Here is a 17361-nt window from a genome sequence, read left to right on the forward strand (position 1 = left end):
GACTTTTAGCAAAGTCAGGCAGCCATATGAGGCCAAAGTTTCACAATTGCTCTAAGCTGGCATAGCCACTGAAAGTAGCAGTTCTCCCTCTGATTAGTTACTGCTTCCTCCTTTGCATTGGCATAAGCGTGTTTTGGCTAATGCAGCAAACTGAATTAGAAACAGATCCAGGTTAAATTTCACCTTTTTTGGTGTTAGTTTTAACCCAGACTATGCGCAGCATGGCTGTGCAAATGTTTGTGCTGATGTACAGGACAAGGGGTGGTACATGAGCAACAGGTGAGAGGAAGGTAGGATAACTCATTTTGGTGGCTTAATGGGTGCATGAAACTAGCCTTAATTTGATGTAGTGGAGCTCTGAGGAATGCAAAACCTTGTACTTGAAAAGCAGAAGTTTGGTGTGCTGTGCATGGCAGTTAAAGGGAGATAGGGTGCTGTGGAAAGCCCTAGGTGGGGTTTTGCCTGAACTTCCATTATAGTCTTCACTATATCCCACTTTCCCACAAGGTATATGTTAGTCTACCCTGTAGAAGAGGTGGCTGTACATCACTTCACGGTTACATCTTATCAACGTCTTTGGTATTATCCAAGATGAAAGGTGCTATGTGAAAGTTCAATTGTTACCTTGAAACACTTTGCAAAAGCGTTCAGCAAGCACCATTTTAAATCTCTGTACTCAGTTTTCACAGTATCTTCATGAAAATGCATCATATGTTCGCCCTCTGGAGGAAGGAATGCTTCACTTGTTTGAGAGCATTACGGAAGATACGGTAACAGTGCTGGTAAGATTTCTTATTTTTAGCCTTGAAAGATCTCCACTCTACAAAAATACTCACGTGTTGTTTTCCTTTCAGGAAACAGCTGTGAAATTGAAGGCTTTCGCAGAACATTTATCTTCATACTTATGCTTTTTAAGAAAGATTCTTCCTTACCAATTAAAAAGGTACTTTTGATTTAATAGATCAAATTAAAAGGATGTGAAGTATGTCAGGTTCTCATCATTAGCAATGTCTAGAACTCAAATGTCAAGTCAACCCTTAGAGCATCCTGGCTTGAAAGGTAGCGCTTTTTTTTTTGTCCTCTGGTTATATATGAATATGTGGGTGCTTTTTTGTTTTTGTGTGTTTTTTATTTTTGTTTTTTTTCCCAGCTGGGCATTAGAGCTAAAAACATATATTTTAAAAGCCTTTCTTTCCACTTACAGATAAGGCTTTAATGAAAGATGAATTGTTTTTTCTATTTCTTAATCATATTATTCAATAGCACTGATACGATGCAGGTATTGTAGACAGAAATTGTTAATTTCCTGGGTCTCTGTCTAGAGATGCAAATAACACTAAGATCTAGAGATGCAAAGTAAACTAAGTCAGATGCACTCCTTTCTGCAGTGAAAAACTTTGTTCCTGAATGGTTTGAAGGGAGATGGATTATCAGCACAAACACTTAAGAGTAGAGGAAAGAGCTTGTTTTATGCCTTCTTTGTGCCTCTTCTCCTGCACTTCCAGCTTAAACAAAATAAAGACTTTATGCAGTAGAGGAAAAGGTCTTTAAACTGATACTTTCAGTTCCTTGCCATGGGTATGCACAGCTCTGTTCCTCAGGAGGTCCTGCCTTTTGACTGAGGCTTCTAAGAGCTGGGCTTATACAAGCACTTGGAAATTGTCACGTATAGCTAAGTTACTCTGATATGTTAACCTTTCTAAAATATTATATTGTTGTTGCTTTGGGCTTGGGATGTGGAGAATGCTACTTATCTACCCACAAAATCACAGACTTGTTTCTCATTATACTTGTGGTGTTTTTTTGTTTTGTTTTAAACACATTCATATATTCCTAGTTTGGAAGAAGAGTGTGAGTCTTCTCTTTGCACAGCTGCCTTAAGAGCTAGAAATATGGAGCTACACAGAGACATGAAAAAGTTGACTGCGGTCTTTGAGAAGCTACACACGTACATTAGTCTTCTTGCCTTACCAAGTAAGTGCCTGTTTCAGCTCAGTTACTTTGAGACTGTAAGGTCCTAGTGTTCCTTTTGAACTAGCTTTCCTTTTAAAAATAAAAAATAAAAAATCTGTGGATGCAGGAAAATAAGGTTAATGCTACTTTCTAGATACAGACTAAACTGTGGGGCAGGCGAGTTCTGCAGCATGCCCTGCTATATTGGGGCCCTGGGACACTGTGCTGTAGGACATTTTTCTTCCTGTCTGTCACTTTCTCCCCTCCCCACCTCCCCTTCCCCTTCCAGATAGATGTGGCCAGGATGCAGGCCTGGAAGTTAGCAAGCAATCTCATTTACCACATTTTAGTCAGTTAACAGTAGAGAAGAAATAACTGTAAATTTTTATAGTATGATTGACATACATCTTTTGTGATCACTTAATTATTAAATTGTTAATAAACTGAATTTCATTATTAATTATCCCTTTCAGTTCCTATTCATAAGGTTATTAAACTACAACTTGTGGTTATAACTAAATAAAATCAAGTCAAATCTTTGGGTGGGGGGATAATATCCAGATGCATGCTGTAAATAATAAGAGCAGATAGTTATTTCATAGCTTCAGATTATCTCAGCCTTCACTTAGAAGGACCGAGATGGTTCCTCCTATAATGAAGTATGTAAATTTTTTTGATATGCATAATTGATCTTTGAGACAAATAGCTGAAGATATTTGTAAAGTCTAAATGAAATCTAAAAAGCTTGGAAGTCTTTGACTTGCTTACTCTGGCAAAATTCAATAGAGAAATTTAATACAAAAGGGGGAAATTCTAATCAATGAATCTGTTCTTTCTTCTGTTCTAAAGATTATGCCCCATGCAAATGTTTCTAGAAGGCAGAAATAGGATGCTTTTTCAGAGTTAACTTTTTTCATTCATGATTGAGCTTTGTTTACTTTTCTTCATGGTACTCTTAGGTACAAAACCAGAGGGTTGTCTTAGGACAAATTACAGCTTTGTATTTACAAACGTTGCTGCAAGTCTTCATGGATTTCATGACATTCTGAAAGGTGAGTGGAATGGAGTAGTGGTATGTTTTAGCTTTGTTGCTTTCCATATAAATATATACATATATAACACGCATCTAACATACTGTTATAGAAAAAGTTTATATGATAAAATCTCATCTTAATCGGTAAAGACAAAACAGTCAAATTAAAGCTACTGTTTGTTTTGGAGATACATGCATGTTTTTCATTCCTCCATTCTGCTAGCTTTGTTTTTGTAAGTTGCTGGAAAATTTAACTGTGGCTCTCTAGAATCACCCTGAGCAGTATCACTTCAGTTTCTGAATTGTATCGCTGTAGTGAACTAGCATACAGAATGGAATGCCATTAAATGTACATATTTTCCCCTGCTTATATACAGTTGACCTAGTCTCAGCAATCAAAATGGAATTTTTCCTTACAGTTTTTAGGTGAGTTCTTCTTTTAACATGAATATGTAACCAAAACTTACCAAGAAGTTAGCTTTCACTTTGAAATTCTAACTTCCTCCTTGAAAATGGCTATCCTTTATCAAAAGGACATGGATATGTTACATTTTCAGTCAAGTGCTGTTTGGTTAAAACTGAGGGAGAAGGGATTAAAAAAAGAATGTTTCTCTGTTTATTCTAGAATATTCTGTACTATGTAGCTGTTCCCAGAGAAAATATTCAGTATAGCTGAATCATTCTGATACTAGTCAGCTGTATAAACACTAAGCTTTTATAATCTTAAATAAAATGCATGTTGATTCTTCAGGCCGTTAGTAATAAAAGTCAGTAGTATTCCCCCATTTTGCAGAGTCCTGATTATAATAAGTCCCTATATTAAAAAAAAAAAATTAGAGCTTGTTGGTTTAGTCTCTCCTGTTTTTTGATGTATGGTCTTGTAGCATGGATAAGTGTTATTGATATATACCTTCTAGTTTCTTAGTAGAGTTGCTGTAATTACAGCAATCTCAAGACAAAACTTGCACCTTAGAAAAAGTGAAGAAAAGTGTCAGTAGAATCATTAGCTAATGAGAATTATTGTGCTTGACACCTCCCATTCCTGTATGTCAGATTTTTTTATTATTATTTTCTCTCCTCCCTTCCTCACCAACCCAAACTAATCCCCAGCTTCCTAAACTTGCCACAAAACATAATTTCCTTCTGGTGGTGTTAACCTGGGATTTCTCCATTCTGTAGCAATAGTTTTTTATTGCAATAAGTTTACTTGTGAAATAATTGCTTATTTGTAACTAGACCAAAATTGGGAATTTCTGGTCTTCCACGGTAAACACTTTTTTTAAATTTTGGTGCTCTTGAGAGTGGTGTATAGAAACTACCACTTTTTTGTAAATGACTTTCAAAAAGTTGATCTTTTTCTCCTAAGATTGTGTTACTATTTTTAACTGAAAGAATTACTAAGATTAAAACACCATCCCTTCTAAGTCGTGTAAATTTAAGACTTGAGTATCGAACATTAGTAAAAATCCTGACCTCTCCGTATATGGAGATGGTAAGTATACTTTTGAAATGAAGTGCTAGTTTAAAAGGACCTTGGCTCCCTTGTATAGCTATGATTTTTGGGATACTGAGCACACTTGAAAATATGCCCTTTTATTCTGCCTTTTGTAACAAGCATAATGTCTATTTCTTAGGTTTGTAAGCAGTTGTCCAAGACAGTCTACTGAAGAATTAATTATAAGAATATCTAGACTAATCTTTTATACAACTCATTTGCAGAAGAGAAAAATGTTCAAAGCCCAAAGCCATAAAAGTTGAATTTAAAAATGGTTACTTAGACGAAAGAAATAACTGTTCTCGTCTTCTTTAGACATTTCAAAGCACTACAGTCAGAAAGCAACTTTAGAACAAGAGGTTCCAACAGCCACGCAGAAACTTATAACAACGAATGACTGCGTTTTATCCTCTGTTGTGGCTTTAACAAATGGAGTGGGCAAGGTAATGGTTATTTTTTTGTTTCAATATAATGCCTCAGCTTAAGCAGGCTTTAAAAAAAAAAAAAAGTATGATTTGAGAAATGTAGTTATCACTGTCTCCGATATTAGTAATATATAGTATCAGTTTATCAGTTTCTTCTAAGCTATTTTCAGGCCATGTGTTAAAAGCAACTGCATGTTTGTTAAGAGCAGATATTGTGAAGAGGATGCTGTGTTAAAGTCTATAAATGTGTAAGAGAAGTGAAGGCCACAACTTGTGTGAATTTCCTTTTGTTGTGAAGTCCAGTTTCACTCAATACTTCTTCTTGATGTGCCTAGATTGCCTCGTTCTTCAGCAACAATTTGGATCACTTCACTGGTTCATTGAGTTATGGGCCTAAAGGAGGAGCAGAGTTTATCAGCCCTCTTTCAGCTGAGTGTATGCTGCAGTACAAGAAAAAGGCAGCTGCCTACATGAAGTCTTTGAAGAAGGTTTGTTCAGCTGGCATACTTGCACAGAGAAAGTACAATTCACTTGCTGTTATGTCAAAGAATCCAAACTAAGGATTTTCAGTATTTGGAATGAATTTTCCTCTGAATGAAAAACCCTTCCCTGAGGAAATGGGACCATTAAATTCTGCAGTAGAATTACTGCTCTAGAGAATGTAGTTGCCCTCACAGCTGAGGGTACATGTTGATTGCGCTCTCCACTTCCACGAATAACTTCGTGCCAGGACTCCCAGGAGAAGACAGTTGCTTATTTAAATTTCTTACCATACTTGCTGGGAATATGGAGTGATTGATATTATATTTGCTTTGACTGGAAGATAGTGGAGGTTAACAGGCACAAAAAAAGTTTTGAAAAGGATGTATCCTGGAGAAAATGTGCTGAACCAAAGGATTAAATAGTACCAGATCTCCCCTCTTTTCCCATTAAAATTAGCAAATAAGTAGTGATATACTTGACAATCATTAAATCACTTTGCTGTGGCTTATGTCAAGTGGACCTAAAGCTGCATTTGATTATTAACAGTAAGTTAGTAACTTAAGTAACACATGGAGTGTTCTGAGCTTTTTTTAATCGGGTATATGTTACTTTATTTGGAGCTCAAGTTAGCTTTTCTACTGGCTGTTAAATGTTTGGAATATTTTCCCTTTACTAAAGGGATTAGGGACAGGAAGGAGGGCAATAAGAAAATAAACATAGAAAGTACATATTCTGCTCTGCTGTGAAATGTTGTGAGGTTTCTTTTATCTTTCTGCAGCCTTGTTCAGATTCAGTGCCTTATGAAGAGGCTTTGGCCAATCGCAGAGTTCTTCTGAGCTCCACGGAAAGCAGAGAAGGCCTTGCACAACAGGTATTCTGGTGTAAATTTTACTAACATTTAATAATGTATGTTGTAAAGGTAAAGCAGTATTGAATAGTCTCCCTATATATTTTGAAGCTTAAAATTAGACTGGAGGTATCTTGAGTTTTGAGAGTAAAATTATTCTTGTCAAGCTATGTTATCCAAGGTTTGCTCTCTTGTACTTGTAGCACGTACATGTAATTATGAAAGACAAGATTGTGCCATTGATGTCTTTGTTGTATAAATACAAGGTGTCAGGCAGTCTTTACCTAATAATTTAGATAAAATCAAAATAAAGACAAGGCATATTAAGGTATTTGTTTCTGTTACGTGCTGTTTTGGGTGTTCTCCCAGACTATGTAGGATTTACCAGCACTGGTTACTGACAGTGACTTTCTTTTCAATTACAGAATATATTTGGCTATTCTAACCATTCCTGTATCTATTTTGTTTTTGGAAGCTGAGGCAGAGGGAAGTTAAACGGTATTTAAAAGTTCTACTCAGTCTGCCTGTCTCTTTGTATAAATGAGACTTACTGACTAATCTGTCAGTTCTCTACTGATCTGAGCGCTCTGGTTGTGCTTGAGTCATTCTGGGTTTTGTTTTCGTGAGGTGTGGGGGTTTTTTTTCTCTCTTTTTTTTTTTTTTTTTCCCCAGAAGGTGGTTTCTGTGATTTGTAGTGGCCCTTATTCAAAGTATAGTAGTTGAGTTTGAATATGAAAAATGAAATGCGTGGAATGATAAGATTGACCAGCATCTGACCTGTTGTTCTCGTATCTGAATAAGTGGGGGGTTCTGTGGCTTGGTTTTGTTTTCAAGCATAGACCAAGACAGTGCTGGCCATGTATCTTTTTGGTTTCTATGCAATTCTTCTAATCTTTACCAGCTGTAACTTCCATCTAATATGGCGTTCCCAGTTCTGTGAGCTGTAGTTGTGCCCAAACATGGTGTCTACTTGAACATGATCACTTTTGACCACATAACCATACTTAAGACTACAACTCAGATCAGTAGGTGTTTACCTGCTGTAGTATTCAATTAGCTCACTTGTGTCAGGTTTTTAAATAATACTGCCTTCAGACAGTTCCTGTACTTTGTGTGGTGTGTGTGTGTTTGTGTCTGGTAACCTGGACTGTAAACTCTTCTTCCTAAAGGTTCAGCAGAGTCTGGAGAAAATTGCAAAACTTGAACAGGAAAAAGAGCACTGGATGTTGGAGGCCCAACTAGCTAAAATAAAGCTAGAGAAAGAAAACCAAAAACTGAAGTACTCTCTTAGTGGACATTTAGCAGAAACTATGCAAGAGCGCTCTGTCTTGCCAAATGTAACTGAACAGAAGGAGGAAACCATAGAAAAGAGTCAGAGGGAGCCTGTTAAAAGTACTAGTCTGGTAAGTGACTCTTTCCTTCAATGGAGAGAGAGAGAGAGAGAGAGAGGAAAAAAACCCACAACTTTGATTTGGAAGTGACTTCTTGGTAGCACTGTTTGATCAGTGCAACACTATTACTGGAAGCTTTTTTGATGATGTTGAACTGAGTTAACACTTGGTCTCCCCAAATTTGCAAAGCTGCTTGTTAATGTTTTCTGCAGAGTTTAGAACCGTCTGGCTTCTGAGACCTTTGTGTTCAGTAACTTCATTAGTGGTCCAGGGCCACATTCGTAACTCTGTACTTGCGTGACTGAGGCGGAAGAGTGAAACATGCTTAATTTATACTTTTTTTCTGTGTGTGTTTTTTTTGTGTGTGTAGTTGAGAAGCCTTGCAGGTAGTAAGTATCTCAGGTCAGCTCTGAGTTTCCCAAACTCTTTAAATCTGTAGATATGTTAATGAAAATGAAAGTATGTAATCAGTGGCTTTTTATTTCCCTGTTAATGGGTTAGACTGGTCCATATACTATAACTTAATTTTAGTTTGAAGAAGCCATCAAAGTTTTCAATGTTCTCTAGAGCACTAAACTTATATAACTTTCATATGACGCAGGTTAAAAAGTTGCTTTTGGATACAGCAAGCCTTCTGTCCTTGCTCTTGTGTTGCAAGTGTGTGTGTGTGTTGGTGGTGGGGGTGTTCACGGTGTGGGGGAGTGTGTATCTTTTCTCTCCATCCCCCCTTGCTGTCTGGTTATCAGATCTTGAAAGGATTTTAAAGGGGGTTGTATTTTCCTCTCAGTTAACAGTTCCAAAGTGGTATTGACAGGGGTGTCATCTTTAAGACATGCAAAACAATCTGCTCGGCAATCAATAGAACTTTCTCCTCACTTCCCTGCCCCAAGATAAAAATGACTGATTATTTTGAAAATCCCGCTTTTGAACTAAACTAGCGGCTAAAGTTTTTGATACTTTATTCAATTCTTTAGGCGTTTGAGGAGTGTATTCTTTTCTAGCAGCAATGCTTAATATCACTCATATGTCAACATTGCATATTTGTTTCTCTTAAAATTAAATCTGCCTTCCTGTCAAGATCAGAAACAATTCTGACCCTGTGGAGACACTTGTCCTTGAGGCTTGTTCTTCACATGCTAGCTAACCCCTCTGCTAGACTTCTGTGAGTTCCTCACCCTGCGCTGCCAATGCAATTCATTAGTCGTACCGGAAAAAGAAGAGTTTAGAAGATGCTCAAGAAATCTAAGATGGATTTCCTTGCTCTTGAAACTTTTAATTAAGGGGTACCTTAGTGCATTGAAATGTTAATATTTTGTGTGATTAAACTATGTAATCAAACAAGCTAGTTGTATCTTGCTTTTTTTCTTGCTTTTTTCCCCCCCCTTCATGTACATCATAAGGCAAAGGATACTTACTATTTGGGATATTTACTATTTGGATAAATGGTGTCAGCTTTAATTCTGCTCAAAGCATTCGTCTCTCTCTCTCTCTCTCTCTCTCTCTTTATATATATATTTTTATTCTTGCTTATGTTGCAGGTGGAAATACTTAGATTTTTGCATGCTGTCAATTAAAATAAACATGCAGCATTTTAATAAACATTCAATTAGTTTTAACTTTTGCTACTTTTTTAATTTGAAGTCCTTTTACGACAGAAGCCAAAATGATTTATATCTATAGTATGTATTTTTGCAGTTCTCATTTAAGCATATTTTCTGCTTTGTTCCAGATTGGAATGTTGACTATAACTACTGATAATGAAAAGGTAAACTGTTTTGAACATATCAAATTAGATATGTTAAATACTTCAATTCTGACTCTTTAAAAACTTAATCTTGATAATTACTTAAACCACTGCAATAATTTAATATAATGGTAGGAGTCACAAATGTAGTCTGTCTATATATGTTCAAGTTTCTGAAACCCATCTATTTTCCTGTTTTGTTCTGAATGCACAGTAACTGTGGAGTTCTGTGTAACAAACTCCATCTCATATTTGGCTGATTTATTCAGGTAAGCAGTCTGGAGCAGTGTGAACTGTGGTCCAGGTCTGTCCTCTGCAGTGTGAGAAAAGCACTGCTGTGTTGGTACTTCAGTAACTACCAGGTTCCAAACCTCAACTCTTAATTCCTGAGAAAGTTGCAAAAAAAGTTACAGGCCTTTCTCTGGCTCTCCTTCTATTTTTTGGTTCTAGGCTGTGGTGAATGTCCCTGGTGAGCTCTCCCAGGAACCTCAGCAGACTTCAGTGCTTTTCCTTGTCTGATCATGCAGGAAACTGATGTGTGTTTTACCTTGCTCTTCCTTTTTTTTTTTTTTCTGAAGGAATGATTAAAAGAGGAGAGGTTGGGGCCAGATAATAGCTGATACAAGTTCTTAAAAGCTACTCTATAATACTAAAATTCAGGGTAATGAGAAGCCATGTGAAAGCTGCTTCTAGTGGGTAACTGTAATTTACAGAAAACTGGCAAGTTTAAAACAAAGACTACCACCCAAGTGTCCAAACAAACCTCTGGCAATATGCAGCATTGGAAGTATGGGTTCGGAGTGTCTGTGAGCTGCTGAAATTTGGATATGTGCAGGAATTCCTGCTGGGAAAAGCCAGCAGGTCTTTTGCTAGGCACAAGTAGTCTGCTTCTGCAGTGGATTTTTGTCTTTATCAGAGACTTCATGTTAAACTGAGCAATTCTTACATCTTCACTCAGCTCTTTGTTATGGCAAAAAATAGTAAATCAAGGGTGTGCACTTCTTACATGATAGTACTATACAATTTGTTATGCTTGACATTGAAAGTCGCCCTTTACCTGCTGTAATATGTTTGTTGTTTTGGGTAACTTGATGCTTTTGGATAGGGCAGCCAGACCTCAGGTGGGAAGAGGAAGAGTCAATATAGAGGACAAGGTTGTGATGTAACTATTTAGTACTACTAAATATATAAATATCTTAATCTGCTTAATTTTTTTTGCTTTACCAGACTCCAGATAATGAGTCTCGTGAAGACTTGATAAAAAAACACTATATGGCAAGGATAGCAGAACTTACATCTCATTTACAGCTTGCTGACAGCAAATCAGTACACTTTCATGCTGAGGTGAGCATGCAGGCAATGTCTGTACTGAAAACAGTAAATCCTTTTTGAATTTTCCAGACAGGTGTTATGACAGTGGGTTTGAATGTATGCTGCATAATGTTTCAGAAAACTTGTTCCTGGAACATGTTTTTTGGCTGTGGTGTAGTATGCATAAAAATGGGCACTGTAGAAAGTTTTTAAAAAATCATTTTTAGCCTTGTCTTAATTGCATATATTGAGAAGTACAGTAAGAGTCATGGTTATTTATACAAGCTGAAGTGGCTGGTTTTAATTACCAGCTTAGTTTTGACTTCATCTTAAAGCGACAATGACATTATTCAAAAGTGTTGGAGCATATTGTCATAAAGTGATAAAAAGAGGTTTCTGAGAAATTGGGTTTTAGGCATAAGTCATATTTTAATTTCAAGAATGAACAAAATGCTTCACTATCTCTATAGCTGCTGCTTTTCTTTTTAAACTATAAGTAACTTTTCCTGTAAGTGGTTAATTCCACAAATCAAATTAGCTCCCAATATGGAATACATTGAATCTTCAGGTTGGCAGGATAAATTCTCTAATTCTTTTTAATAATAGCTGACATAGCATGGAGGAATCATCTTTCTCTGATACTTAAGCAACATATAAAGCGACTCGTTTCTGTTGCTTTTAACTTATGAAATATTTCCTAGCAATAATGTGAAAAAATACAAGCCAGTGATGGAATGCAATGATGATTCTGTAAAATGAAACAAAAAACTGAATGTTAACTATTATCTCTGCATGTAAGAATATGTATAAGCTGTGAGTAAATTTCTTGAAATGTAAGGATTATGACTTACAGAAAAATGAAAACATCCAAAGCATTCAGTTAAAGATGGCACAAGACAAAAAAAATTCTCTAAGACTAACTTTCCTTTTTTCTGCCCTCCTCATCCTGCTCTGATGGACAGTGTCGAGCACTTGCCAAAAGATTGGCTTTAGCAGAGAAGTCCAAGGAATCGCTCATGGAAGAGTTGAAACTAGCTAGTCATAACATCAGTAGACTACAGGTAAGTAAAATATTAAATGGCATAGTAGATACGTCTCATAGGGTAATGGTGTGTGAGGGGAAGGTGAGGGAGAAAAATGAGGGCCATTGTGGTAATGCCTCTATTAGGTCCTCAGTAATGTGATGTAAAAACTGTAATGTCAAGCAGAAAATGATTAAACTAGTACTTTTTAAATCCATCCATAAAGTGGAACATTCCTTCAAGGAGAAGGTTGTAGTAGCCCAGGTTTTGTTTTAGAACATTTGATGTCAAGGTACTTACGAGAATGTTTTTTTCATCTAAAGGTGGGGTTGTGTGACTAATTTCAGGGGCTTGCCCTCCTGTGTGAGGGGAGGACTGCTCTGTCTACAACCAGCATTTACATCTGCTCTTTCTTCTCTTCATATCTTCATTTCTAACAGTATGCAGAGTAGAAACTGACAGGTTTTACTCTAGCTCAGTCCATTTAACTTAGAAACAGGACTAGAAAAGTGGTGCAAATGTACTTTTCCAGATGAAGTGCAGAATACTTAGTCCTTCAAGGCACCTGGGCCTGAAAGTCTTAAAAACACAAGGGCTTTTTTTGAGGATGGATGGTTTAATAAGCAAAAACAAATTTGGGGTAGTCTTTAAGAAATCACTTTTAACAGTGGATACTAAACTTCTGTGCCTAACTTGCTGTGAACTTACTGCTTTCTCTCCCCTTCACACAGCTGAGAAGGGAGCCAATAGTAAAAAGGAAAAATCATAAGTGTTCAGTTAACAAGTGCTTTCACTTTTTTCTTATTGAGTTAGTACATACCTTTATTGCTCACTTGCCTGAGACAGTGTGTGCCTAAGATGCTACATATAAGGAATGAATACTGATAATAGACGCTTGGAGAAACAGTTCAGGAACACAGTAGTAGTCTTTTGATTTGTCCCTTTAACAAACTTCACAAGCAATATCTATCTCAACATGAGATGGTCATCCACAATTACATAATAAACTACATAATAAAAGGCTAGCAAGTGCACTACTCCTAGTCTATGTAATATTGAATCAGAGAATTGTTTAGCTTGGACGAGAGCTCCAAAGGTAATGTAGTCCACTCCTTGGTCAGACCAGAGCTAAGTTAGCTCAAGTTGAATGAGGAGTTTCCTGTATGCCACGTTGGCCTTCTGCCACATTTGCTTAACTTTCTGAACACTGGACTGTTCTGCTCTGAGGAGGTTGTCCTTGAAGATCAGCCAGCTTTCCTGGGCCCCTTTACCTTCTAGGGCAATTTTTCATGGGATCTTGCCAAGATCCTTGAAAAAGCCAAACTTTGCTCTTCTGAAATCGAGGGTTGTTGTAATTCTGCTATTCATCTCGCTTGCTTCCCTCAGGATCTTAAATTCCACCTATTTATGGGGTTACTGCAGCCAAGGCTACCATTTGCTTTCACATCCCTGCCCAGTTCTTCCTTATTTGTGAGTGAGCACAGCAGAGCACCTCTTAGGCCTTTTGATAACTTGTGTCGTAAAGACAATTTCTCGATACTAGAAGTCCTGGATTGCTTGCGTCACACCACGTTGCCCTTCCAGCAGATGTCAGGAGGGTTAAAATCCTTCATGAGGACTAGGGTCTGTAATTGTGAGGCTTTATCTACTTCTTAATCAGGCAGTCTGCAGCAGATGCCCACTGCCTCACCCTTGTTAGTCTCCTGTGATCCCTACCCATAAGGTCTTAAACATCTTGTCACCTATTCCAAAGTAAAGTTGTGAGTGTTCAAACCACTCCTTTGCTTAGAGCACGACTCCTACCCTTCCCATCCTGTCCTTCCTAAAGAGTCTGCATCCATCTATCACTACGTTCTAGTCACACACGCTATCCTACTGTGTGTCTCTAATCCCAGAGAGATCGTAGCTGTGCAACTGCATGTGGAGTGCTGATTCTTTAGCTTACTGTGCTGCATGTGTTCATGTACAGGCAGTCTTCTAAGTCTCTAAAGTTCAGTTGTTCCTTGGCTGAAAACAAGGTTTAACTGCAAATCTCCTAGGTAAGCCATGAAGAGTTGCAAAAAATTCCAAAAGAAAGAAAAAGGGAGGGCAGACTGTACATAAAACTTTAAGTAAAAGAAAATAGCTATTGACTCTTTTTTCATTAAGTGATATATATATTTTTTCCCAATGGCTTATCTTAATTGCACACATACAGCATCAAAAGTTCTGACTACTAGGTGGAAATACAAGTTAGTTATTTTGCTGGTTGTCACTAATATTAAGCAATGGCTTCTGGTTATCCTTTTTTTTTTTTTTTTCCCCCCCCTCCTTAGGATGAATTGATGACGACAAAGAGAAGTTACGAGGATCAGTTAAGTATGATGAGTGACCATCTCTGCAGTATGAATGAAACCTTAACTAAACAAAGGGAAGAAATTGATACACTAAAGTTGACTAGTAAGGTAAGTTGCCGGTTATTGACGCTGGGCACTGACTGCAGCTTGGAGCTCTGCAGGTTGCATTTGGTGTTCATGCAATACTGGCCTTTAACAAACCAAGTTACAAGCTGTAGTTATGCTCAGCCAATTGGGAAGAAAGCTCCAAACCTTGTCCTACATGTTTTAGTGAAGCAAAGGCTCTTGGAAAACATACATATGTGAAAGACCAAACACTTTGTGTCACTCCTTCAAAATAGGCTCTGAAAATGTATCCTCTGATGGCAGATCAGCACCTTTTTGGTTTTTCATCTGGTAAAAATAAAAATATTTGCAAATCCACTTAGTGATAGAGAGTATTTATGCTTCCCTTATAGGTGGGAGTGTCCTCCCTGCACTCCTCTTGGTTGCAGTATGCTCTGTTCTTGGCAGTTACTCTTTTTCTCCCTGTGTTGTTTCCATGTTCTAGCCTATCTTTTTGTTTTTTCCTCCCTTGTGGAAGTGAAAATATTGCCACTAAAATTCTTTTGTGAATTCTCTTAAAATGCACACTTAGACTCCTTGCTTTGAAAAACTGTGTTCATCAAAAGTAACAGTTTCTGACTTGTCTTGCTTATGTTAGTGATGCAATAACTGGAAGTCTGCCATTTGGAGCAGTCACTGCTTAAACCATGGTATATCCTTTTCTGAAGGTTCTAGGAAGAAACAGATATTGTGGGGACATTTGTCCTTCACTAATCTGCCTGTGAAATTAAACTAGCATTGTTCTCTTTAATTGTGGGATACATGGAAGGAGGTTTTACTAATGGGTAAAAAGGCATGTTTTGATTAGAGGTCACATGACAGCCATCTTTATTTTTAGACTCTTCTCCCCATGCACAGAATTGTTTTTCTTTAGATGTCTGAGTGTTTTGATTTGGCATTGCAAATTTTCTTTTGGATTACGTTCTGGTGTGTAATCTTTTTTGTGTGTTTCTTTTTAGAGGGAAGCTTTTGGCTGTATGCTGACCATAGCACTCTGTTTTTTATAAAGTGTTTTCTGGAGGTTTTCCACTATTTGTGCTTCTAAGAATTGAAGGGGTCTGTCTCTAAGCAAGTAGTTCAAAATCTAACAACAGTAGACAGTGGTTTTGCATTTCAAATGCTACCAAAATGCAGAAAGTGATCCAGCTGAAATCAAAGTGATGCCGTGAAGGCCACTGTCATTTGGTGAGAATTGCCAGTTTGATAAAACAAATTATCTTAAGGAAATAGGAAAACAGTGAATTGCCAGCAAGTAATTATTACACAACTTTGTTTTACGCTACACGTTTGCTTTGTGGAATTATTGAAAGTCGATTGTGAATTGGTTAGTTGTAAAATATTCTTTTTTTCTAAACTAGAAATATTCTGTGTAGAACCAAGCTAAAACTTAATTTTTTTAAGCAAAATGGGGGGGGAGGAACTGAGGAGGTTCAACTCAATTTGAAGGGAAATTATCCTTTAAGATTTGTATTTGAAATAGCACTTAAGGACAAAATAAAACTTGACTTGTCTTCATAGAGCTTACGGTATTTGTGGTATTAATATAACTGAGTTTTTTGGGACATAACGTAAATGTCTTTTTCCCCCAGTTTCAGTTAAAGAAAGATATTTCTGTTTGGTTGAAGGCTCTGGTACTTTCCTCTACAAGGCCTGTAAGAATAGAGGGATTTAGAGAGCAAGCGCTCCAGCTGTAGGCTTTCATTATTGGCAGCTTATGGACTGTTTATTTTCAGTTTGACTGATCTTTGTTTGAAGGCATAAATTATCAGGCCTCAGGTTGTTTTGTATGTAGTTTGTATAAACTTGCTTATCTGAATTATATATTCTGTTCACTTATTTCTTGTTGCTACAGGGAAATTCTAAAAAGAACAAAAGTCGATAGTTCACAGCTAATCAACTGTCTTCAGAGGCGGCTACTGCTGCACAGAACGCAGATACTGAAAACTCGGTGTCCAGTTCCTGTTTGTTCCAGGAAGCAGAGGTGGTATTGGGTCTAGTAAAAACTGATTTGGTGCTGTAAATGGCTTTCAAACATTTAGAACTTGTAACAGATGAAACAGAACTTAATGTTGGCTTTAAACCAGAAAATATACACTCTGTGGATAATTTATATAGTAATTACCTTCAGTTTTTACTGTGCACTTCTTAAAACCAGGTTTTAATTTCATGTAATAACTTCAGGTTTTGTATATTTTCAGGTCTGATTATGCATTAACAAACTTGGTATCAGTGCAGTAGTTGTCTATTTCTGAGTTAAGTTAAACTGTCAACATGTGTACATTCAGTTACTTGTTAAGAGCAGTTTAAGTTTGAAGACTTTTTTGGGCCATGCAAGCTGTGCAGTTACTGTAAATGTATTATTCCTGTTCTCAGCTCTTTTGAATTAATTGGGATTGTGGCTTTAAAAATGGTTTCTATAAATTCACAAAGGTAAATGGGATCGTTCTTATTTTAGACCATAATAATGAAAATTTGCTGCTTGTATTTGGCACTTTGAATTTTGAAATAAAGAGCACAAATAGCTGAATTGGGATATGTCTATGAAATTGCTTTAAGCCCTTATTTAGGCATTTTGTTTACTGATTGAAATAACTGTTTAAAGCTAGAGCAAAATGTGAACGTAAGATGCCCCAAAAGAGTGAAGCAATATACACTTGTAGAATAGATCAGCTTACAGTGCTTTTTTACAGTAAAGAAGAACATGAAATATGTAGAAGACTTAAACACCGAATTTGCAAAAAGTCTTTTGTGGAATTAAGACATTATCCTGATGGAGTGACTGTGGTTAAGGATGTGGCTTTTTCTGTGTTTCAGGAAGTCTGAACTTTCAAGCCTCCTAAATCTCTTAGGAATTTGAAGTCTATTACCACAAGTTTTCACAGCATTTATTTTTTAAATCAGATGCTGTGCTGCTCAACACTTTACATTGAGCTTCTATTCCATAATTTGCATTAGGGCACGCACTTGTCCCATAAGGATTTACTCTGATGTCAGCTGTATCAGTGTGTATTATGAGTATGTAATAAATCAAGCTGCCTTTGTGCAATTGATTTTGTTTGCTGCTTTATTCTGGTTATGTCTGGATTGCACAATGTGGTATTGTGGCAAGACGTTCAAGGCTTCTCCCGTGAGGTGAGCTTAGGTATTAGACCAATCTAGTTACACTTGGTAGTGCTTCTCAGGGTATGGTAGTTTGAGCAGGGCACCGTCATTTAT

At 37.0% G+C, this 17361-nt stretch overlaps 1 protein-coding gene across 9 annotated transcripts in view; it reads left to right on the forward strand.

Annotated features, from left to right (window-relative positions):
• Positions 1-16672, forward strand: part of PPP1R21 (protein phosphatase 1 regulatory subunit 21) — a 32693-nt gene extending 16021 nt beyond the window's left edge. For 6 of the 9 annotated variants that reach the window (XM_067292985.1, XM_067292989.1, XM_067292991.1 and 3 more), the window contains 12 exons: positions 681-943; positions 1838-1974; positions 2913-3005; positions 4797-4924; positions 5242-5394; positions 6168-6260; positions 7406-7639; positions 9357-9392; positions 10599-10715; positions 11645-11743; positions 14020-14148; positions 15998-16672. In XM_067292985.1, coding sequence (XP_067149086.1) covers positions 681-943; positions 1838-1974; positions 2913-3005; positions 4797-4924; positions 5242-5394; positions 6168-6260; positions 7406-7639; positions 9357-9392; positions 10599-10715; positions 11645-11743; positions 14020-14148; positions 15998-16027 — 1512 coding nt within the window. In that variant the 3' untranslated portion in view covers positions 16028-16672. The remainder of the gene's footprint in view (positions 1-680; positions 944-1837; positions 1975-2912; positions 3006-4796; positions 4925-5241; positions 5395-6167; positions 6261-7405; positions 7640-9356; positions 9393-10598; positions 10716-11644; positions 11744-14019; positions 14149-15997) is intronic. The other 3 variants (XM_067292986.1, XM_013949867.2, XM_067292988.1) reach the window with 2 other exon arrangements.
• The last annotated feature ends 689 nt before the right edge of the window (positions 16673-17361 follow it).

This window comes from Apteryx mantelli, chromosome 3 (genome assembly GCF_036417845.1).
Source record: "Apteryx mantelli isolate bAptMan1 chromosome 3, bAptMan1.hap1, whole genome shotgun sequence".
NCBI lineage: Eukaryota > Metazoa > Chordata > Aves > Apterygiformes > Apterygidae > Apteryx > Apteryx mantelli.